The 23,666-nt window shown below is 56.3% G+C and overlaps 1 protein-coding gene across 18 annotated transcripts in view; it reads left to right on the top strand.

Annotated features, from left to right (window-relative positions):
* The window catches only part of LOC121058142 (tyrosine-protein phosphatase non-receptor type 11-like), a 41,948-nt gene continuing 18,282 nt past the window's right edge, over positions 1-23,666 (top strand). For 3 of the 18 annotated variants that reach the window (XR_005814093.1, XM_040533254.1, XM_040533255.1), the window contains exon 1: positions 12,282-12,751. Coding sequence is in view for 15 of the 18 variants with exons in the window: in XM_040533254.1 (XP_040389188.1) it covers positions 12,732-12,751 (20 nt within the window). In the remaining 3 variants the exon portion in view is untranslated. Of the gene's footprint in view, positions 245-10,519; positions 10,839-11,775; positions 12,752-13,267; positions 22,808-23,666 lie in introns of those variants that run through there. The other 15 variants (XR_005814092.1, XM_040533250.1, XM_040533246.1 and 12 more) reach the window with 11 other exon arrangements.

Here is a 23,666-nt window from a genome sequence, read left to right as displayed (position 1 = left end):
ACCCCCGGGGGTGCCCAAACTGCCCCGGGGGGTGTCTCTCCTCGTGCGTGTGTCCCCCCGCACCCCCCCGGTCAGGGGCGGGGCAGAGGGCGGGGATTCCCCCACGTCACAGGGAGGGGTTTCCCCGGAGCCCGGCTGCCCCGCCGGGGTGCGGCGGCGGCAGCAGCGCGGTGCGGAGCGGTGCTGAGCCGTGCGGAGCGGTGCTGAGCCGTGCTGAGCCGTGCTGAGCCATGACCTCCCGCAGGTAAGGGGCTGGGGGCTGCCTCCACACCTCCCCCCGCCTCCCCCCCCCCCACCCCGTACCTCTCCGGCTTCCCACGCGTGGTTCCCCTCCGAGCGTGGCTCCCCACGGGTGGGTGCCCACGCGTGGGGGGGGGGGCGGGCAAGGGAAATCTTGGGGGGGCCGGAGGCGAAGCTGGGTCCCCTGCCCCAAAATCTTTACCTCCCCCCCCCCCCCTTTCTGCTTACCCCAGCCCCGCGCCTGCATTGCGGAAGAGCTCCGTGAGCCTGCCCCCAAGCATCTCGTGATGCTCTACCTGCCCCTGTCCCCCGCCCTCCCCCCCAAAAAAAAAAACAAAACACGGAGCGGGGGGTCCCCAGGGGGCCCCAGCTCGCTTGGAGCAGCTTTGTGGGGTGCGGGAGCAGGATGGGGCGCTTTGGTGCCTCTGGCGTGGTGCTGGCGCCTGCCCCAGCTTCTGTTTCATGGCTTCAGTGTCTTTCTCGTGGGGTGGCAGCCGGAGCCCGTGGGACTTGGGGACATCTTCCCTTCCCAGTCCTTCCTCCCCTGCGATGGTTTCGGGAGGGGAAGGCTCCTGGTGGGCTCTCTTTTCGTGTTGGTTTTTGTTGAGGGCAGTAGGACAAACACGCACAGAGCTCCCCTGGGCCGTGCGGTGTCCCCAGAGCAGGTTTGGGGTTTGGGGTTTTTCTCCAGCCTTCCTCCCACCCAGCCTTGGCGTGACCTGCAAACGCTGCTGTTACTAGTAGAGGTCAGAAGTGTTTTGAAAAACCCCGGGGAGCTGACGGATGGGTGCTTCAGGCTGAGAAACGGGATTGCTTACAGGGCAGAGGGCTCCTTTGGTGCTGGTACACGATGGGACGTGGGGCATGGGCCCCCTGGAGCACACGGTACCTCCAGATCCTCCTCACGGGCATTCCTGCAATGTCACCATTGAGGGTTTTTGGGTTTTGGGGTCTCTCTGCCATCCAGCACCCGCTGTGTCCCCTGTACAACAGGTGCCGAGCGGTGTTTTGTGAGCATCTGTGGTTCAAAGCACCCAGAAGTTTAGGAAGAGGCCGGGCTCTTCTATTTCTCCCCTATAAAAAATGCACGCTGATGGGTGATGGAGTATAAAGCTGGGGCTTGGAGACCCTGGATTTCATTCCGGTAGCGCTCTCCGTGCCCGCAGGCAAGTCAATATTTGCCTGCGGTGCCTCTACCTTGCTCACTCCACCCTCCAGGGCAGCAGGCTGCTTACAGGAGTCCCAAAAAACCTGTCTAGTTATTGGGGTTGGTGCGGAGGGGTTTTGTGCCGGGGGCTGGCCTTGCCTCCCAAAATGTAGGGTGCCCACTGGGTCGGGATGGCATCTTCCCCTTCTGCCTGCATCCTGGGCGATGCTGCGCTCCCCCAGGTGCACCCGCTGAGCTCAGCACCTGCCCCAAACGTCCCCCTGGCCGTGCCCGCGAGGTCGACGCTCTGGGGTGCTCAGCCAGGCTTTGGAGAGGGTCTGCTGGGACCAGTAACACTGGTGCTGAGCACTGGGTGCTGCTTCCCACCTCTCCTCCTTGCACGGGAGCGCATCCAGGGGGGTCCGAGCGGAGATGCGGTGCCTCCCCAGCCGAAGGAACAGCTTTACCCCAGGATAGTGCCCACGAGTGCCAAATCTTTTAAAGGAGGCCACGTGGAGGGAGAAACAAACCCATTTCTGGGTGCTCAGCCCATCCGGGAAGCTGCCCTGGCAGCCGTGCCAAGGGCTGGGAGCCGCTGCTCGCGCTCCCCATGCCCCGTGCTGGTGAGCGCCGGCCTGGCCGGGGAGGCAGTGACGAAACGTCGGTGCACGTGGGTGACACGAGGGAGAACCGAGCCCTGCTGTGGGGAGAACGAGCTGGTTGCCGTCCGCCTAAACCACAGAGCTGTTGCAAACCCCACTCCGAGCTGCTGCCAGGGCCTGGCTGCGTTGGTTTTCAAAGCCTGAGGAAAGGACGACCATTTCTGTCCCCTTCCTGGCTTTGCTGGCACCATGTGCAGGGGGGTTTGGAGGTCAGGAGCCCCGCTGGGACCCCCGGCATCACCAGAGGTCCTGGTTCCCCTGGAGGAGCTGGGAACCTGGGAATCGTGCCGTGACTGCCCGCAGCCCTCTGTGCTTGTGCTCGTGTCCTCTCGGGCACGATGAGAGGCTTTCCGTCATGACGTGGAGATCCTGGTGGATGAACCTCACCTCTCCCCTGCTTGCAGACCCCCAGTGCCCCACTGCTTTCCCCAGAAGGGAGCTGTGTGCTGGCTGGGATGTGTGCATGGTGGGCCACAGCTGCCTTGCGCCTTGCCCTGGCCTTCAGGGCCGGCTTTTTCTTCCCAGCCAGGTTCCCTGGGATGCTGTGGCATCTGCACAGCGATGTTACAGCACGTCGCAGGTCGTTCTGACATCTCGGGTTGCTCGTAGCTATTAACGAAGCAGGGCTGGCAGGTCAGGCTTGGCCACGATGTGGTCCTGTGCGCATCCTCCAGGGTGGTGCTGTGCGGTCCCCATGCTCGTGGTGGCCACGTTTCTGAGCATCCGAGGCACCGAACGCGCTCAGCTGTGCCCCGAAACCTTTCTTGCTGCCCAGCCTCGGTGATCTGCCGCAGCAGCAGGAAACACAGCGCCGGTCCCCTGAGCGCCCGGCAGCCTCCAGTCTGCCGCTCCCTGGGCAGTGGGAAAACACGAGCTTCCTGCGCCGCATCCCAACGTAAACATTGGCCTGGAGGTTTGCAGGAGCTGCTGGCTTTGGCATCTTGGGCGCGGAGCCGGGGGGAAGGCGGTGATTTGTGGTGCGGGGAGCGAAAACAGGGCGGTGTTTTGGCAGTTGGGGTATCCATTGTCAGCGCACCGTGGGCAGAGCTTGGGGCCACGGTGGCTGGGACCAGGTGAATGAGGATCCTTGGAGAGGGAGAATCAAAGCGGGTGACTCGATGGGTGACCTCGGAGGTGTCCCCTTGCAGTTCTCCTTGCGTGCCATCCATCTGCATCCCACCGGGCTGTGCCAGCAGGAGCATCCCCCTGCAGCCCCGAGATGCCTCAGCTGAGCTCGGGGGCTTTCGTGCAAGGGAACTTGCACAAATGTGTACGAAGCCTGCCTGGAAGGGAAGGTGAGAGGTGGGAGATGCTGGGCTAGCAGAAGCAGCAGCTGTGCTTTTTCTTTTTTCCCTGGGCTTTGCTCTGGTAAATGAGGATGGGAGCGCTGGCAGCCACTTGAGTTGCATTTCAGCTACGAGCTCCCGGTCCGCTGTTTATTTCCAGATAGGGCGAGTGCATTACTTCGGGTCACGAAATGCATAAATACACCACTTCTGCCCTTCTCCAGGGAGGGAATGGGAACGGTTAATGGCCCAGCTCGGAGCAGGAAAGCTAACCTTGCCAAGGAGAGGGGTTTGGATCAGGCCCTCGGTGATTTTTCCAGTATCCTATGGTTTCCCCCAAGGCAGCGAGCTGCTCTTGTTATGGTCCCAAGACAAATGAAGCGCTCTCAGCCCTGGAACACGTTTCTGGGATGCAGCTGTATCTCTTTTGAGGGCTGCCAAGCAGAATTCCTCGCTGTCTGCAGCGGCAGTTGAAGGCAAGGCGCACCGGAGGGGAAGCCAGCCTCCCAGCGCTGCGCGCAGGGCGAGTTTCCTTTGTGGCTGGGTGGTGCCAGAGCTGCTCGCCGCTTCTTCCAGCAGGGTTTGCTTTATTCGGGTTTCTAGGAGATGGTTCTTCTCGGGAATTGAATGAATCAGAGCTCCGCAGAGCCGTGAGGGATCCCAGGTGTGCAGCGTGGGTCTGCGGAAGGGGAACCGCTCGGTGCCGCTGGCACTGCCGGGACCAGCTGGAGATGCTCCTTGGTGCACAAAACCCACTGAAAACCCATCTGAAAAGCACCAGGGCTGGCCGAAGGGCTCCTCCATCTCTGGTGCCAATCACCTTTGCCTCCCCGTGAGCAACCCACCAGCCCGGCCCCTCTTCGGGAGGGTCCCATGGGTGCAGAGTCGCAGTCGAGGTGCTCCTGCTCCCCGCCAGGTCACCGGTGTGGGAACCATCCCCTGCTCACCCCCTGCCTCCACGGTGCCTTTGTGGTGCTCACCCTCCTGCCTATGCCCTGTAGGTGCCCTTCGACTCCCAAAAGGCTTGCTAAAAGCTGATTTCCCCAAAAATCTGACTTCCCAAATTTGGGTTCCCTCCCCACCCTGGGGCGCTAACAGAGCCAAAACCTATTTACAGTCCCCAAGTAGCCCCACACCCTCTGGGCTGCCTGTGGGGAGAAGCGCTCTTACGGCTGCAGTTCTTTAAGCATCACTTAAATCCTTTTATTTTATTTTTCCCTGCAGTAGGAATTGCTTTATTCTGTTGTTTTTTCGCTGCCGTGACCGAAGGCGGAGGCTCGGGCAGGGCTGCACTTGCTGCCCCGCGGGATGCGCGCCGGGGAGGGATGGAAAGTGGCTCCCGCAGCCCCGCGCTGTTCCAGGAAACGTGCGTAGGACGGGGCTTAATCAGATTACGGGGCTGCTGTGTTTGCAGGCTTCCTGCGTGAGTCTGAAGGGAAGAAGGAAATTCTTCGCATTAAACCGAGCTGGAAATCGGGAACTGTGCGTTTCCTGTATATGCAATATTTTTTTTTATTATTTTTTTTTATTTTGCGCAAAGAGCTCACGCCGCTGCTTGTAGCGGTAGTGCTCTGCAAAGGCCTCTGCTTGTTTTTGGTGGCCGAGGGGGACGTTTGGAGGAGAGGTGTGCTTTGGGGTCTCCTCCTGGCCTTTCGGAGCTGCTGCTCTCCTGCAGCAGGAGCTGTCGCAGGTGTCCTGTGCAGCCCCCCCGTGCAAAGGGCACTGCTGGGGGCCAGCTGCAGGAGCAGCAACCCTGGGGGGGGGCACAAGTGTCGGGCTCTGGTTGCAGGGGATTTCCTGCATCCACTCCCTGATGTTTGGGTAAGCTGTGGATGAGTCTCACCTCCTGCTGCGTCGCCTTCAAAATGCCCTCGTGGTTGTTAGGATGGGACAGGGCTCGGTGTGTCCGTGCTGCAGCCCAGCCCTGCTGCTCTGTCCGTCCGTCTGTCCCTGCAGGACAGGCTGTGGGGCTTCGGGGGGCTGTGGCCATGGGGCTCTGTTCCTCCCTGTCCCTGGGGGCAGCGAGTGGGAGCCCTGAGCAGTGACAGTCCCCCCCCCATCCATCCATGGCCATGGCAGGAGCCTGTGTGCCCAGGGCGAATCACAGCAGCTCCCCATGCAAGATCTTGGGGCTGGGGCAGCCTCGGGGCGAGCAGAAATTACATTTATCTCGCTCGTTGCAGCGATGGGGCAGGGGGGGAAAGGGTGAGCTGAGCTTGCTCGCAGGGCTGGGGCTCGCTGCGACTGCCCTGATTGTGTTATCAGGTGAGGAGCCGGCCTCTCTGCAAGTATCTGCTGGAGGCTTTCTGTGCACCGCGCTGGGGTGGTGCCCGGCCCCTGCTCGCTCTGCCTGGTGGCTCTTATCTTCCCGAGGAAGAAGCAGGCTCGTCTGTGGGCTGCTTGGTGGCCCGGGAGAAAAGGCACCAAGGCGGGCAGCGGGGAGAGGTGTCCCCCTCGGTGCGCGCCTCCATCCGTGCTGTCCCCCTCCCGCACAGAGAGGGGTTTGTGCAGCTTCCCAGCATCTCTGGAGGTGTAAGCCGTGCTGCAGCAGGCATGGTTGTGGCTTCCCCCTCCGCTCCAGGCACCTCCATGCCTCCCGTTGTGTCATCTGGGGGAGAAGATATCGGTCCTGTTGGTGCGTGAGGGCCTTTCGTGCAACCCAATCTGTTCCTCCTTCCTATCGGGCTCACCCAGATCCTGCCTGTGACCTTGGGGTGTAAGGTCTGGAAATTGCTTACATTCCCAGTGTACGGTCATTATACAGCTAGCACAGCGCTGTGACTCCGTTTAGCAGCCCACCCACCTCCCGAGGCTGCTCCAGCAGAAGTTTTTCACTTAAATAAATTTCAACCTTGCCATAACCCCCGCCGGAACGGGCGGATAGGAAGAAGATCTCCCTGCCAGCAGCTGCAGCAAGCAGATGCTAAACAAGTGATTTACCCATCCGTGCTGGAGCAGGGGGCTGTGAGGGCACAGGACCAGCTGCCTGCTGCTGCAGGGGGCTCCCCCAAAGCCCCTCTGGTCCTGGCTCCGCTGTCCACGGGCTCCCCTTTGGTGCCCGACCCGGGAGCCCAGCCGCAAGCTGCAGTTCGCATCTGTGGTGCCAAAGCAAATGTCTTTTTTTTTGTGTCTTTTTTTCCTTCCTCTCTCCAAAACAATGTGCTTGGAAGTTCCCTTTTCGGTCGGGCTGAGGTTCTAGTTGGCTTTCAAGGGAACTGCTGTGCCCCGGATGCTTTAACCCAGCTCACCAGGGTGGTGGTTCCCTTCCCCTCCAGGGGCACATGGCTCCGGTCCCCTGTCCCCTCCCGCGTCCTTCCAGCTCTCCTCCTCATCCTCACTGGTGGGGAAGGCTGTGAGCTGACAGGGATTGAGGAGCTGGGGCTCTTTTGGCACCCAGGTGGGTTGGAGGAGCTGGGCGCTGTGGATGCTAAGAGGTGGTGGTTAGGTAGACGAAGCATTGGAAAAGATGTGCCTTAATAACAAATGTTTGATTTTTTTTATTTATTTATTTTTTTTTTTTGGACATGGGCAAGAAAGAAAATGGGAACGTGCAGCTCCCCTCTGCTCCGACAAGCTTTTAAGTATTTTAAAAAGTATTTATTTTACAAAGTGGATGGGTTCTAGCTGGGGAAACGTCGGGAGGAGTGCGCGTGGTGACACGAGGCGCTGGGCAGTGCCACCTCTGCCAGCTGCCACCTCCGAGGGACCCGTCCGTGGCCCTGCAACCCCCGTGGCCTCCTCCAGCTCGTTTTTTTCTGTGTCCCCGCCAGAGCTGTCACACTGGGCGCATGTGACAAAGGGAAGCGGGGACAGCTGGGGCAGCCTGGGGGAGCTGCGGGTGCTTGGCACGGGCAGGGGACAGCCCTTCCCTCGGGACGTGCCGCCTGGCTGCGGGGATGTCAGGAGGGTGGGACGCCCGACAGCGCAAGATTTGGTTTCACAACAACCGAAAATTCCCCTTCACGCCCTCGAGCAGCATCTCTTCCATGTAAGGGAGATGCTGGGGCTATCTTTGGCCTTGAATTTTTTTGTATTATTATTATTACAAATTTTATGTTTGTCTTTATTTCTCTCCCCCCCCACACACCTCCTTCCTCCCACCCTCCTGAAATATTTCCATCAGTCTCCTCTCTAAGAAGTGTAACAAGCCCTGCCACTGATTAAATTCTAAATATAGCCCTGGTATTTTTTTTCTCCCTCCAATTCTTCGTGATGTAGCTAGGTAAAAAATAGCCTTGGCGACTCTTCAAAGGGGACGTGGGCCTGTTACGGGCTATATTTTTGTCTTGTCACCCTGCCCGGGTCCAAAATAGCCCCCCTTGGTTTTAATTAGCTCGCCGGGTTATATAATCCTGAAAGCTGAGGATTTCTGGGCTCAGCAGGCCCACACGTGATGCCCTGGGCTCTGGCAGCTGGTGGCAGGCAGGGCGGTGGGGACGGCGCCGCGGGACCCTCCTGGTGCCACCTGGGGCAGCCACAGTGCCGTAGGTCACCCCGTCCCTGTCCCCCTAGGCTCTGCTCTTCCCTGTTTCTTTTTTTCTTCCTTATTGCCTTTATCTCTTTGTTTTGTCCTGCAAGGAACCAGCTGAGTGGGGAAGGGGCCTGGAGAACTGAACCCCCCCCGAGCTCCTCGGCCGGCCGCGTTGACTTGGGGCTGGTTTTGGTTTTCTTCTGCTCCTGGGGGAAAGGCTCAGGGTGTTTCTGCCCTTGGTAGCACCCTAACAGTAAGTCTTGTGTTCCTGGCGGAATGGAGGACGTTTGTCTTCCCGTAGCCCAGGTCTGAGGGATTTAGCTTAGGAAAACATCCTAATTTCATTGCCTGCCAGGGGAGGTGGCTCCAGCTGGTGCAGTGGGGCTCTGCGCTGTGCCCAGCTTCTGGCCCTGCCACCGCGGCTTTGCTCGGTCTCAAAATTCATGTGCTTTGAGGATGGCCACGCTTGGGCTTTGTGTGAGGAACCCCAGATGCATCCAGGTTCACAAGAACCCTGTTGATCCAGCGTGGGGCAATCCAGTGGCCACCAGCTCCTCAGAGGAGAGGGCTGACCCAGCTCTCCTGCCTGGTGCAGTGTGGCTCATCCCAGGCTTCTCTTCACCCACTCTGTTTGGACAGACCACGAGCAGGTCACACAAGGGAGCAAAGCTTTTAAAAGCTTTGCAGCCACCAGATGGAGCAAAGGAACTTAAAACAGCCCCGGCTGAGGTTTTGGCAGGGGTCTGCCACTGGACAGGGAGGCGTCCCCAGCGCCATGCGGGCAGTGGTGGCACCCAGCGCCTCGCCGGGCTCTGTGCTGGTTCCTCCCCTCCAAACCCTTCCTGGGAAGCAGGGCTTGGGATGATCCTGGTGAGAGGGCAGGATTTTGGAGCTGTGTGGGTGTTGCAAGCCCGTTCCCTGCCAGCTGGCCGTGCGGATGGCAGCTCCTTGCGCCCTGGTGCGTTTTTATCGGGGCTTTGTGCAGCCCGTGCGAGGGGAGCTGTGCTGCAGCAGCGATGCCAGCTCGCACCAACCCACCTCCTGCCGTCACCTGCGGCTCAGACTGGGGTTTCGGTCCTGTTCTTGTGGGGGCTTGCGTCAGAATTTAATGCTGCTGCAGCAGCGGAAACTTTTGGGTGCTGTCGTTTCGATGCTCAAAGCGGGTAGGAACTGGCGTGCTTCAAGAAGGGCAGTTAGGGAGGGAGGCGTAGTTTTGGAGGGGTTGGTTAGATTTTGGTGTCCCTCCTGATCTCTGGAAGGGGGATGCAGTGGGTCTGGGATTTGAACAGGTTGGACTTGGATGCGAGGTTGGGTGAGGACAGGGAAAAGAGCCCTGCTGGTGGTCTATCCAACCACGTTTGGACAAGACCTCCTGTGGAAAAGGACTTCCACGGAGGGCTAATACAACATAACCTATTTTTTCCCTCCTTTTCACAGCTTTTACCTCCAGCGTCTCTGATTCCTGCCTATCGGGGTGGGGGGGGGGTGGGGGGCAGTGTTGTGGAAGGAGGGGAGTGCCGTGCGTTATAAAGCACCGGCTGGCCTGGGGGCGCAGGGGAAGTCCTGATCTAGTGTCACATTGCCGATGCCCTGGGCTGTAAGGTTGTGCTCTCCACCTCCTGCCGGGCCCAGCTGGGTGCTTTGGGTGCAATCCCGCCCAGCTGGGTGCGATCCCAGCCCTGCCTGGCATTTCCTCCCTGCCACCACCACCAGGGCTGGGCTGGAGCGCTGCGGTTGGGGCTGTTGTCATCTCCGTCTCCTCCGTGCCCCAGCTGCTCTGCTGGCACATTAAGGGCTAGCCACAAAGCAGCCCTAATTGTGCTGAGTGGCTGTGGGATAATGGGCTCAATGCTCAGGCAGAGGCAGCCGCGCTCCCGGCCGTTTAATGCCTCGATGGATGTGTATTTAGTTGTTTGCCAGCCCGCAGGACAGCCGAGGTCTCATTTCTCCTGCCCTAGGAAGCTGGTGATGCAAGGATGCTGAGGACGTGGGCAGGGGGAGGGTTTTGTCCTGCCATGCAGTTTGTAGGGCTGTCGTGTTCCCAGGTTTTCTGGGACTGGGCTTGTGGTTCTCGTCCTGCAGGACTGAGAACACAAATCCCTTCTGCCCAGGGCTGGCCCGAGACAAGGTCTGCGAGTCCCACTTAAATCATTTCAGCTAATAAAAGGCATCACCTCTCCCTGTAAAACTCGCCGTCTCCTTAAGTTACACCCAGGACTGGCCGTGTTGGGGTGCTCGGGCTGTGACTGTGGGTACACACAGGAATAGGAGGCGCCTGTTCCTCTCCGGGTCTAAACACAGGACTCCAGCCCGGGTGCCTCGGGGTCAATCCCACCTTGTGAATCCTACCTTGGAACTGAGTCAGGGATGGCTTCTTTAGCTTAAATTAGAAATCCCCCAAAGCAAAAGAATTTGGGGAGCATCTGAACATCCTGAGCCCCTTGTTCCTCCTCAGAGTGCGTGGCAGCCCTGTCCCTGGCAGGATCAGCCCCTGTCTGTGAGTCGTGCGGAGCCGCTCGGTGCCGGGGCAGAAATCCCTCCTGCCACTTTACCAGGAGGACCAAGATGTAACGGGGAGTGCTATCCAGATACAGGAGCTACAAGGGATGCCACTTTGCCCATTAGCCTCCCTTTTTGCTCTCTGTTCCTGCCGTTTGGGCTGCCCCCGAGCCAACACACCCCAGGCACGTGGCGCTTGCCCTCCCGGTCCCCACCAAACACCCGGCTCGCAGCTGCCGGGCTGGTGCCGATAAGAGGAGGAGATGACTTCCTTTTCTTCTCTCCTCCCCCTCTCCCGTCCAGAACAAGCTGCTTTTTTTTTTTTTTTTTTTTGGTAAATAACTCGCTGTCACTTCTTCGCTCCACCACCTCGGCCAGCCCTGCTGAGGATGCTGGAGGCTGGGACGTCCTAACCAAGCTGTCCCCACCTCCCGTGTCCCACGACCCTTTCGGCCTTTTCGAGCTCTCCTGTGGCTTCCGTGGACTAAGGAAACCTCTCCGCGGGGCCAGGAGCCTTGCCCAGTGATGGTGAGGTAGGATGTCTGCTCTGTGTGCTTCTGTTTCTGGTGGAGATGGGAGACCTGAGCGGGAGCAAGGCGATGGGGACAAGGCGTGGAGGTCATCCGCGGAGTTTAGGTCACAAGAAAACTCTTCCACTGGTGCTGTGTGAAGATGTGAGCTACTAACAGAGTGTCTACAAAAGCGTGGGCACGGTGATTAACAGCGCTCGTTAGCTGGCAAGGTCTCTGCAGCTGCGTAAGATTCTCCAGTGGAAATTACCCCTCGTCACTCGGGTGCCGGTGGCTTTCTCCTCGTGCTGGCTCCAGCGCCGTGTGAGCAGTTTCATTAACGTGATTACCCCGATTATTAATACGGCTTGCTGATAAGGCTTGCGGTGCCGGCTGCAGCCCGGGAGAGGTTACCCCCGCAGCGAGCAGCGGCTTATTTATGGGTTGTTATTAGATCTGTATCTTGTATTGCATTGTTAGCAAGGCTGCCCGAATGCTTGCTCGCTTATCTCTTGGTTTGCCGTGCCGTGCCTGCAGCTGAGCGTGCCTTTGTGTGCTGGTGACTACCTTGTCTGCACAGGAGCACTGTCCTTCCAGGGGGCTGGACTCCTCTAGCTGAATTTAGTGGTTATAAAATGACCAGAATTTAGAGAGAAAGGCGTTTTGTGAAGCAGGGAGGGTTGTTCAGGGCATAAGAGATGTAGAAGGCTCTGCTGGGGCAGGGGTGTGAACTGATTTCTTGGCTGGAGCATCCCGAGGCTTTCCTCCAGCCCCCTCGCCGTGCAGTCCTCTCCCACCTCGTACCAGTCCCTGATTTCTCAGCTTCTCCTCTCTGCTCTGGGTGTGTTCTGCTTCGCTGGGTCATAGCGAAGAGCTAAACAAACTCTTTCCTGCTCCGGGAGGAAGGCTGTCACTCAGACAGCAGCTGGGCTGGTTTCGTTGCTGGCTGGTGAGATAGAGATGTGTATTTTTAATGCCCCAACAGTCTGGCAGGTGGGCCTGCAATTTAATTTTAGCTTGCTTTGTGAGAACAAAAACATCTGCAATAGGCAGGCCAGTAAACTTCCATGAACGGGGGAGCTCAAACAATATTTCTCCTCCTATCAGACCTTTTTAGACCAGTAGGTAATGCCTGGCTGAGGTTAAAGCATGCCACGTTTTTATGGTGGTCCTAACACTGAGCCTGATTCCAACACAGTCTGAACTTCAATTTAATTTTAATTTGGGGAGCTAATTCAGAAAATGTGGAAGCTGCAGCTGAAAAGAATCACCTCCCACACCTCTGGGGCTGGTGCATCCAAAGCAGCTCGAGGGACAGAGCTACACCTTTTTTAATTAAGGGAGCCTGGGTGTAAATCCTCTGGGCGCCTTGGAGGAGCCCCAGCTCTCGGTTTGCTGCGGGTGCAGGTGGGTACAGCTGGGTGTGGAGGTGCACGGCGGCCAGATAGAGCTGGATCTGCCTCTCCCGTCCCGTGGAAATGGAGAAGAGGCACAGTTTGTACCTTTTTCCCCCAGCGGTTTCGGTGTTGTGTCGCCATCCCTCTCCTCTCCATCCGCACAGCGTGTGCCGAGCCCGGGGCGTGGAAAGCTTTGCGGTACCTGGCCCGAGTGCATCAGCTGGCAAGGCTTTACGTCAGCAGGAATAAAATGCACGGCAGATTTCAAACCAGCAGCCTTTCCCTGCCACAGAAAGCCTCCAAACATTTGGGATTGCCTTTTCTGTTCAGCATCAGCCTGCTCAGGCTGATGCAGCCCTTGCTGGTAAGAGGCAGGGAAGGACCAAAGGATTTGTCCCTCTGCGAGCAGAGGCAGGAGGGATGGAGTTAGCACACCCGTGGCCGTGCACGGAGCTTGGCTGGGTTGCAGAGCTGGGCAGAGGGCAGGAGAAGGATCATTTTTGAGGAAGCAGCCTGCTGAATGTCCGTGTTATTTCTGAGGTGAGCAAATATTTGGACTCCGAAGGGGGAAATTAGCACTGTGAGTATCCTGTGAGGGATCTTTCTGCTTTCTTTAAAAACAAACCCAAACTGTCTCAAGAAGAGACCGTGCCCTTGGGGCATTAGGCCCTCATCCCGCAGCTCGATCGGCGGTGAGTTGTGCCAGCTGGAGCTGGGGAGAGGAGGATTGTGCTGCTCAAAGCACCCGCTGGTGCCTGCTCTGTGCAGGCAGCGGGGGGCTGCCAGAACAGCGGGTCTGTGGTGGGGGCAGCACTAACGGGACCCCAACGTCCTCCTGCAGAGCTGCCAGGTGGATGGGTGCCAGCATCCGTGGTGCTTGGTCTGGTCTGAAGTCGGTTCTTCACTGCAGGTGACCTAGAGATGTGCAGTTTTATCTCCCCGGCTATTTCAGACCTGGACTTAACCAGCTGTAAATTTCAGCCATGGGCTGAGAGCCAAATCCTTTCTGGTCCAAGTGATCCGAAGGAGGAGGTGGCAAGGGGACAAATTGTAAGATTCATCCTTTATCACAGACCACCCTCCGAGGAGATGTGGACAGGAGGCTTAGCCTGCAGCCTCTGCCCTGAGCCTCAGTTACACAGGTTGAATAATTTGAGTTAATTTAAGGTTTGCATGATGCCCTTCCACCCAAACGATGCATGTCCTGCAAGCCTGACACGCATCCTTGAGGCAAAGAGGGGCTGTGTTTGTGTGCGTGGCTAGTTTTCTGAGCAGCCCAACTAATTTTGGAGTTGCCCGTTTGCTTCTAGCCAATTTCTTTTACATCTGACTTCATGCTCAGGAAGGGGAAACGTCACTGACAGATATACTCATGGAGGTGGATGTTAACGTGCCACATCTGCTGCATCCCGAGATGCTCGGGTGCTTTGCTCCAGCCAGGTTATGAATTTTGTGTTGCCACGTTGGGGAAGCACAGGGGGTACGATGTAGTGCCCTACAGCAACGGGGGGTAAGGCTTTCCCTTCTGATCTGACACCCTGAGGAAGAACAGGGGCTTGCTCTCTCCTCGAGGCGTCTCTCCCTGCAGCTACAGAGGGGATCTGCTTTCAGCAAGGCTTGAGCCATATCTGAGTCCTCGAGTCTTTGCGAGCTGTTGTGCTCAGGACCCGAGCTGCTAGACCAAATGTCTGCAGAACTTTGGACCGCGGGCGATGGCAGAGACGGCCATAATGCCTCTCGTTTCTTGTCCACGTGCACGAGGGCGCACAGCCCTTGTCTTCTGGGAGGAGATGACCCAGCGGGGCCAGGGCAGGTGCAGTGATGCTGCCGAAAGCCGCTCGCTGGAGCAGGACGAGGGGAAGACAGCAGGCAGGTGCCGTCTCTCTCACATCCTTTATGCAGCCGTGCAAGAGCATGTCGCAGCTCAGCGTATCGTGGCAGAGGAAGGCCAGCTCGCATGCTCCAGTGCCTTGCTGTTCGCTCCGGTCCTGGGGAGCAAACTGTCATCCTCGTCCGCAAAGATGTATTTTTGTCCTCCCGATCTTAATTTTGCCAGTGGCTTCCTGTCCTTGCCGCTGTCAGGCCTTTGTCTGCGGGGTGCAAGACGTGATGGTGGACGAGGTTTTCCATATCGGCGCTGTGGGATGGGCTGCGAGGAAGCCTCAGAGATAGGCACAGCCTTCAAACGCCTTGTTCCTGCGTGTGCTGGTGTGGCTGCAGGCAGCCTGGCTGCCTTTGGGTATGGTCCAGCCTGCCTTGGGCTGCTGGAGGCAGCGATGCTCCGAAATCAGCCTCTCCTCCGAGCCATCCTCCAGGTGTGCGGCTGAACGGACATGAGAAATGGGGTGGTTTCTGTGCCAGAGACCCACGGCACAAAATCCTCGTAGCTGCTCCACCATGGCCCTGCTCCGGTGCAGTGGGGCAGCTGCAGGTGTCCGTGTCCGTGGCTGGTTGGGATGAGGAGCATCCGTGTGCCGCAGGAGCTTGCCATCAGCAGGAGGCTGCTGGTGGAGGTGTCTCAGCTCCGCCTGGCGAGTGCTGGCTTGGTCAAAGGGAAAAATATCAATATGACTGTTTTTTCCCCTTGTTTTCTGTCCCCATAGCAAGGCTGGCATAGCGACTATCTAGCGAGAAGCATGAGAACATGACCTTTTGTCTGTAAAGTTCACCCTGGCTTCTTCAGCATACAGGACGAAAATGATGTCCTCTGTGCTGTGGACAGAAGCACTCACCAGAAAGGGACTGCCTGCATTTGCAGGTTTTTTACATTCTTCTGGCTTTTCTTCTGGAAATGGCTATTTCTGAGCCGATGACCTGGGTAATAGCCTTGGATTTCTCCTGAGAGCTGACAGGTGACCGTGTGATTGCATTTTGACTCTTCACATCACAGATCACAGCCCTGTAGAGGAGCCAGCTGGTGCTCACAGACTTAGCTTCTCCCCAAGCAGGCAGTCAGGGATGGAGGCCAGGCATGGACGTTGTCACCATGTCAGCCTGCAAGTTTTGAGTCTTTGTAGGTTCCTCGAACCGTGTATTGTCCTTCCAGCCCTAATAGTCTGGCTTGGAGGTGGCGTTTAATAGGAGCATGAAGCACTGGGTGGGCTTCAGGCCATGCTATCCCTGGTCCTCTCCCACGTTCTTCTTTCCAGACTTGGTGTTGTAAGATCTGGTTGCAGAGACCACCCTCCAAGGCCTTTCTGCAATATCTGTGCCTTGGCTAAGTGGTAGTGAAAGGGGAGGTTGTTCCTGCACGCAGCTGGAGTAACGCTGTCCTCAGATAGCTGCTGGATCTCGGGGCTTTTGTGGCCAGCTGCTGGCTCCTGGTTTGGATGAGGGCACATTATGGCTGTGAGCTTTGGTTCATGTTAGTGAGATATGGAAAAAGTGGCTCTATTTCTGAAGTGGGGAGCTCATCAGTCAGTTGCTTCACGTGAAAGCAGGGGAGCAGAGTGAGCCCTTGCAGCCTTCAGAAACCAGCAGGCCTCGGACCACAGAGATGTTTAAGGCTGGGCTGGCTGATCTCAGAGGTCTTTTCCAACCTAAATGATTTGATTCTATGTGCCAGGTCCTCTGGAGGCTGAGTTTGCAGCTGCATCCATCCCAGGCAGAGGAACTGATGCGTACCTTTGACAGGCTGCTAGTTACGAGACAGGATTTTGTCGTGGCGTTTGTCCTTGGGGGTGATTTCTCTGCTCTGATGTCAGCCAGATCTAACGAGCTGCTTTTTCTTAGGAAAAACCATTGCTTTAGATGCCTAATTGCCTTGAAACCCTTTGCTAGGAGACTGTTGCAGATCGTGAGCATGTTGCTGCTTTTAGGAGGTGGGGTGGATGGATCGGAAGGAGGAAGAATGGGACAGCGCATAAGAAGAGGAAGATGTGCCAGTGGCAAGCAGGGACTGGAATGATGTAGATAAAGGGGCTGAATCAGAGGGAGATGAGCGCAGACTCCTGCGTGTGTCACGGAGATGGGACCGATGTGAATTTATATTAATTAACAGTGAATGCCAGCTGGGTTTCCGGAGCCGGTAAATCAACCTGTCTGCACCAGCTCGCTGCCAGGAGGGAGCCGCCTGCTGCTACACCTCTGCGAGGGCTGGAGGAGAGAGCTGCTGGGTCTGGGCTTTGCACGTGCACTCTCCTGCATCAGGACAACCAGGGAGCGGCTGTGATCTGTGCCCAGGTGCCCTCGTGCAGATACCCAGGACGGAAAGTGGATTGCTTGACAAATTCATGAAGCTGGTCCCGTGCCAAGGTGCTGCTACTCTCCAGCTAAACCCAGTCCCTTTGCCTGAAGGCGCTGTGCCTGGTGCGCTGCCTTGCAGGTGGTGTTCGTGGCAAAGCTCTGAGGAGCTGCGTGTGAAACCGTTCCTGGCTGTGCCGTTTGAGTTTCCAGCCGAAACGCATGGGGTTGAGTTAAAAACCCTCTGAGCGTGCCGTGGAGGAGCTTTGCTTTTTCGTGGAGATCAGCGCGGAGCAGGCAGGGATGCGCCTGGGGTTTGCATCGCTGCAGGCCAGGGACGTGCCCTGCCCCGTGGGGTGTCCTGCAGCGGGGCTGGGGTGTTCTCGGGAGGGTCCAGCCCCATCCAGAAGCTGCTGAGTGCAATGAAGAAGCTGCTCGTGCCTCGGTGTTGAGTCCTGACACGGTCACTGGCTGGAGAAGCCACCCAAAGGTGCTAGGAGGAGAAGGGCAGCCTGGCTGCTTGTCCTTCAGGGCTGCTGAAACCAGCACCAGCAGCTTCACCGGGGCTGCGGTGCCCAGAACCAGGGCTTTGGGGTCATTTCCCTGGCTCTCCTGCTGCTTTGGAGCAGGGTGAGACCTCCTCTGACCCGAGCCATGTAATGAAGGTGGTTAGGCTAATTAGCATCCTCACGGTGCAAAGCTGGCCGTGCCCACCGCTGCCAGTCCCTCCTCTCCGACACGGTGTCTGCATTGTTCTGCTGCTGTTTTCTCTGGGGAAGTCCCTCCGTTCACACACTCTCACTAACCATATGCCTTGAAATTGAACGGGAAAAAAAAATATAGAAAAAAAAAGACGCTTAAGCCAGCCTTAAGTCTTTAAACATTGGGGTTATCCGTGCTGCTTGGAGAGGCGTGCTGGACCTGCTGCACAAATACACGGTTTGCTTTGAGCTGGTGCTGAGAACTTGGTTTTGGACTCTACTGAGCTAAAGGGATGTTAGGCATCTAGATTCTAGTGAAAATTGAGTGTTATACCCCCTGGGAGAAATTATTCTCACCTGAGCCTGGGATCCATTAGGAAACGCTCTGGAAAAGACATGGGGAAGGCAGCAAGCAGCTTGCTGCTGCTGCACCCCAGAGAACGCAAGACCCTTGTGCACCTGCTTCGGAAACGGATGCGCCGATTTGGAAATGCAACGAGAATTTTTGGGGGTGGTTTTAAAGCTGTTTCCAGAAGTCTTGGGGGATTTCAGGTGTTGCACGGTGGCGTGATTAGCTGTCACAATGCTAATTGCTTTAGGAAAACGAAAATATTTACCTGTACGTGGAAGCGAGTGGTTGTGTGCGGGGTGTATTTATTTAGCACGCTCCCCTGGGGCACCGCTTGGCGTAACGAGGCTTCTGATGGGGTTTGAAATGAACCAGGCCGGAGACAACAAAGGAGGCTGCTGCGGCCCTGCTGGGTTTGCGAGATGCTTTGTATGCAGGCGTGCCCGTGGAGAGCAGCTTTCAATGAAGACATGAACGCTAATAATTCAGTATGAAAACATCAGGAAAACAGCAGCATCAGTACCGCACGCCTCGCTAAATTGAGCCATAATGGAGCAGGACGAGTACGACCTCTCCCAGCTAACGTGGAGCTGCTTGTTTTCATCTCTTTAGGAAGGGCCGTCATTTTTTTTATTCTTTTATTTTTTTTCCAGACATCTGGGATGTGCCGTGTCACCTTGCTGTAGGTTTTTGCCCATGGCCAATACTTTAGCATCTTGCTTGGTGACTCCTCGCAGGGGAGCCAGCGTCAGCATCACCGTGTGGTGCTGGAGCTGCTGCAGAATGAGTCCCTGTCTGTCAAGCAAGTATCGGGACGTCTGTATCTCAGGCAGAGGAAACTTCCAGCCCTGGTGGATCCAGAGAAAAACTTGGGCAAGGTGACCATGAGCATCGTCTATGCGAGTGCAGCCTTGGCTTTGCTGTGGGTTTTACACATCGGTCCCAAGCTCAGATCTCACTGCCTTGATGCTGGAAGTCAGTACTGCTGATGCCCTCAATACTTTCCATTTTGCATGGATCCCAGGTGGTTTCTAGGTGGCCTGCTCCTCCTCTTGCAACCTGGGGGCTCTATAAACCAAAAACCTGCTGTGGCAGCATGAGGTCTGCTGGCTGTTTCTCACCCTACAAGCCTCCTTGTCCAGCTGGTGAAGGAGCAGCCCTGCTTGACCTCGGGTAATCCGTGAGCTCCTCAAAGCCAAGCGAATTTCTGCTGCTCTTTGGGGAGCTGCAAAGCCGTAGAGAGCAAACTGCTGCGCTGAGCCTCGCTGCTCCCAGAGGCAGCAGGGCCTGGGGCAAGCCTCTGTAGATCTCCCTCAGAAAAAGGAGTTATTGCTTGGTTCTCCAAGCCTGCCTTCTCCCGGGGGGACGGGACCACCAGCAGGTGCTGGGGGGCAACCTGGGGGCTTTGGTCCCCTCGTCCCCCTCTGCCAGCCCCTCGGCCGGCCGGGTCCCCGTTGTGTTCAGCCACACGGTGCTAACCACACGCAGTGCGTAGGCGGCGTCTCTTGGGCCACGTTTGCTTTGATCCTCTCCTAGCCTAGCAAAGAATGTGTTTAGAATACAGGGGTTCCCGGCAAGGCTTTTGAAAATGCCTAATTTTATACATTTCTGAGGGTCTGACAGCGTTGTTAACTATCTGTTCCACTTTATCCTGAGGCAGAGGCACCAGGATGCGCTCGCAGCAGAAAAAGCATGATGTATGTGGTCGGGAGGAAATGAGTAACGCTGCATGGAACTCGTCAATAATGAAAGAGAAATTATGGGGGAATTTTAATGTGCAGGAAGGTTTCCTTCTCCACAGCCTCTGCCGGAGCCCTGCTCCCACCCCCAGGGACTGCTGTGCCCCTCACCTCGGTGCCGTCGCATCAGTTGGTGTTTATTTAAAATAAATAATGCCTGGGTGGGGGCAGTCACCCATCGAGGGCTTGCCCTCTTGTTCTGGGGATAAACCCCAGCTGAAGAAGCTGTCCTGAGCCTACGCTTGCTCGTGTCGGTCTGAAACGGGAGCACTTTGGGGTGCTGGGCAGCCGTTACGAGCTGGAGCTGTGCTTTGGGGGCTCCCAGCAGGGGAGGGATGCTCCGAGCACGTCCCACCAGTGACCAGCACCCCTGCGGCGCCCGTACTCACGCCAGGCTTTTCATGTGGGCTTTGCTAGCATGCTCGTGGTTATCAGAGCGTGCTTTCTGCTTCCGAACGCGACGTGTGGCCTGGTGTTAGTCAGCCCGGGCTGATGTCTGAGCTCCCACCACGCGCTGGCAATTCCCATCTGAATCCCAGCCCCCGGGCAGCCTGGGCGATGTCCCTGCAGGCAGTCCTGGGCATTAGCTGTGTGCAAGCCTGCTTTCTATCTTTATTTTAATACATTTTTTATGTAGCTTTGGTTCCTGACAGGCACTTGATATATCTATATTTTTAATTCAAATTTTATTCTAGATGGCTTGGAGAATGGAAGGGAAATTCATTCCTCTGCTAGAAGGCAGCGCTGCCTGAAGTAGGCAGTGGGCACATTGACTTGTAGCGGGAGGCATGAAAAGTTGTGAGATCCACGTTTTTATTTAAAGCAATTCTTTCGGCGTGACTCAGCTCCACAAAACGGCTCACAACCGACCGGCTGCCTGTACCCAACTGCACGATAACGCCTGTCGTTAGCTGACATTGACATTAATAATAAAACTTTTGCTCTCCTAGGCTGGGGATCTGGTTTGGATCCTCTTTGTTGGCTTTCCTTCCCAAAATATCGCAGCTCTGCCTATAAATACAAGTGCAAGAGGTCGGACTGAAAGCCCAGTGCTTGCTCTGTGCAGCTGGGGCTTTCGGGGGGGAGGCTGTCTGCAGGTTTTGGTGCCCTCCCTCCTTGAGGGGCTTGTGGGTTGGTGCTTTCTTCTCCCCTGCTGCAGTGGGACTTGGTTTTGCTTACCAACAAATGTACTTTGGTTAAAAAAAAAAAAAAAATAATCATGAAAAACAGCTGTAAAGATGCTTTGTGCTGCGAGCACAGCTTGCTCCGGGTCAGGAGTGAAAGGAGCTGTGCTGATGAGAGCACCTCGGGCTATCTGGTGGCACTTGTGACATCCCTCCTAGGATGAAGAGCAGAGAGCTGCTGAGCTCCTGGTGTGCAGTGAGTGCAGGACACAGCAGCCTTTGCAAGGCAAAGAGCCTCAAATCCTGTTTTAGCTGGTCTTGCTCTCTGGTTTTAATCTGCTGTTTACAGGAGCAGGGCTGACAGCTGGGAATAGGTGTGCCAGAAGATCCTGGGAGGGGGAGAGGTAGATTTAAGTTGTCTGTAGCTTGGAGCTGCAGCAGGGGTGAGGATTTGCACTGGGGCAAACCTCGTGGTTTTTGCTAATTTCCATGTAATCTGGGCAGAAAAGCCTCCAGGGAGAAAGTGATGGCTTTCAGAGCTGGGATTCCCAAGCAGAGATGACCCTGAGTTTGAAACCATCCCTTTCCCCAGGTTTTCTTTCTTCTGCAGAGCCAGGGGAGAGGTACAAACCTATGTTTACAGAGGTTTTTTTTTTTTTCCCCAGTTTTTTGTTCCTCCTCCTTTCCGTTTTGCTTCGGGATTTGAAAGCTGCCTGTCTGCCTTCTCCTGCTTGCGAGGGCTGCAGAGATTTTCTCCCCAGCTCATTGTTTGTGCTTCTTGCAAGCTAAATAACAAGCGGCCTGTGTGTGCTTGTATGCTTTGGTTCCTGTCCAAGCAGTGGGAGTGATTAAGAGAAAAGGCGTTTAGCATTTAGGTTTCTGTTCGGTGGCACCAAGAGCGCATCAAAGCCGACAGGCCCCCAAATCTGACCCCAAAGGCTCTTGCTGGGCAGTGCTCTCCCGCTCCTCGGTGTGCGCAGAGGGTTTGTGAGTCCCCTGCTATTCCCCTGCAGTATTTCATTGAGAAAAAGACGCTGAACGAGTCTATTTTGTAGTTCTAGTCCGAGCTGCCGTGATGGGGAAGGAAGAAGGTTGCGGACAACTTTTCTTCCTCCCCAAACACCCATCCTTCTGTTTGGAGAGACGGACACGAGGTCCTGGTGCCCTCGGTGGGATCCATGAGCGATATGGGGATGGGGACGGGGTGTGTGTAGGTGTGCGTGGTTCCCATGGTGGCAACCCTTGAGCGCCGAGCACCCCTCCAGCACTCTGCTGTCACACCAACGGAGATATTTTCAGCCAGCTTGCGGCTGCCGGTACGTGCCTGCCAGGGCTCTCCTCCTACGGCTTTACCCAAGATGTTGTCTTGGCTTTTTCCTGCCACGCTGCGCTGTTATTTTTGCCGTTCCGCATTGCCTTCGGCAACTCCGCCGTGTCCCCGAGCTCCATTAGAGGCTCTGTTCCCGTGCCAGCAGCAGTTTTGCAGAGCAGTTAAGTGCTGGCCCTGTGCAGGGTGGGTTTATAAAAGGGTGTCACTGGTGATGTCGGGAACACGAAGCTCGGAAGCGCCGGGATCCCTGTTTGCCATCTGTTTGCGTGGCCCTTTCCGAACGGCGCCGCCTTCCTCCAGAACTCAAGGATCTTTAATCAAAACTGTTTGGGTTGTGGTGTGAGGGAGGAAATCCCAAATTGTGGAGGAGACCGTGACATTTCTTGACCTTTTCTCTGTGTATCTCGGAGACAAACACACTCTAATGAGTGTGCTTATGTTTGTAGATCCAGTCTTGGGGTGTGTTTCCCAAGGCAGGCGCTCGGCAAGATGCTAGGCTGCGCATTTCCCTGCAGCAATCGAGATAAACTCACAAACCCGTTGTGGGGACGGCGTGTCAGCTGCTCCGAGCCCCGGGACAGCTGTATACAAGAAGCTAGCTTACTCACTGTTTCCAGAGATGCTTCTCTCGAGGGCCACGTTTCACTTTGCTTGGAAAATTCAGCGCTGCGGTTTCGAGCCGCTGGGTTGAGAGGTGGTGCCGCAGACCTGTCCGCCTGTGCAGGAACTCGTACGATCTCATCCTGTGCTCTGAAGAGAGCCATGAGTGACTGCAGCTTATTCTCTTGCAGCTGGTGCTGCCCAGAAGGGCTCGGAAAGCTCTGCTGCCGTAGCAGCGTCGGCTGGGGCTCATCTCCTCCTCTTTGCTCAGGAGAAATATCGCAGCGGTGCCACGCAGAAACGGCCGCCGGTGCATGAGCTAAAGTGGGAGAGAATTTCAGAGTTGAGTGGCTATCAGCCCTTGTGTGATTCGTGAGATTACTCAAAAGAGCCTGGCATTTAGAAAGTGGATTTTCGGCAGTTTCTGAAAAATCGAGCCACGAAGCTGGTGCCACGTGGGAAATCATTAACCCGCTATGCATATTTATCACGCATTAAAGCCTTGGGGAAACACCAGTTCTTGTGATTCCATCAAGAGAACTCGATCGAGGGTGATAGCATCACAAGTGAGGTCAGTAGATGGTTTGATGACACTGAAAACACAAAGATTGCATTCAAGCAGCGTGCAATATAATGAAACATCTTTTCCCTGTGGGTCAGCTGCCTCTTTCCTTTCCTAGGACATCCCATTACGTACGTACACTAATGCTTTCCAGCCCCATGCAAAAACCCTGCTTCCATGGGCTGTGCACCGGTCCCTTGCAGAGAATTGTGCTTTTTCGGCACAGCGGCTGCACGGTTTGGGTCATTTTTTCTGTGCACATGGGAAAGGTGACTGCGTCGCCACAGCCTGAACTACGGCTGTTTAGGGGTTGAGGAGCAGCTGCTTCATCTTGAGCTGAAGAGGCAAAGCTGCCTTGGATGAGATGCTGCAACCAACTCGCTGGGTTTGCTCCAGCAATTAAAATCCCTCTTGTAGTGTCAGGACTCATCCCTGCCCTGTGTTGCGGTCCAGGGCACAGCTTTCTGTCTTGATGGGGTCTCAGTGGAGCCCCTTTCTTCTCCCCAGCTAGGGCATCCCCTCTTTGTAAGAGGATTTTAATGGGGACACTGAAGGGCTGAGGCTTGGGTTCTTGCTTGGGAGACTGAGAGGCTCAGTGCTCTTGATGGTGAAGCTTTTTTTTGCAGATCCTCTGCTGTAAAACACACCCAGCAGCCCTTAAAGAAATGCAAGTGCCCTCGGGGAGATGCAGGACTTTTCTTGGGGTCAGTCCATCTGCCAGCAAATTGATTCGAGCCTGGGTGGGACGCGGCCAGCTGGGATCAGATCTGGACCCAAAAAATCAAAGCCATCTGGTGGCTTCCTATCGCGGGGCCCTGCAGAAAGCTTGCGGGTCTCCCGCTCTGAGGAAGAGGAGGGCAGAGCAAAG

Source organism: Cygnus olor, chromosome 21 (assembly GCF_009769625.2).
Source record: "Cygnus olor isolate bCygOlo1 chromosome 21, bCygOlo1.pri.v2, whole genome shotgun sequence".
Taxonomy (NCBI): domain Eukaryota; kingdom Metazoa; phylum Chordata; class Aves; order Anseriformes; family Anatidae; genus Cygnus; species Cygnus olor.
This window is presented reverse-complemented; position numbering and strand designations above follow the sequence as displayed.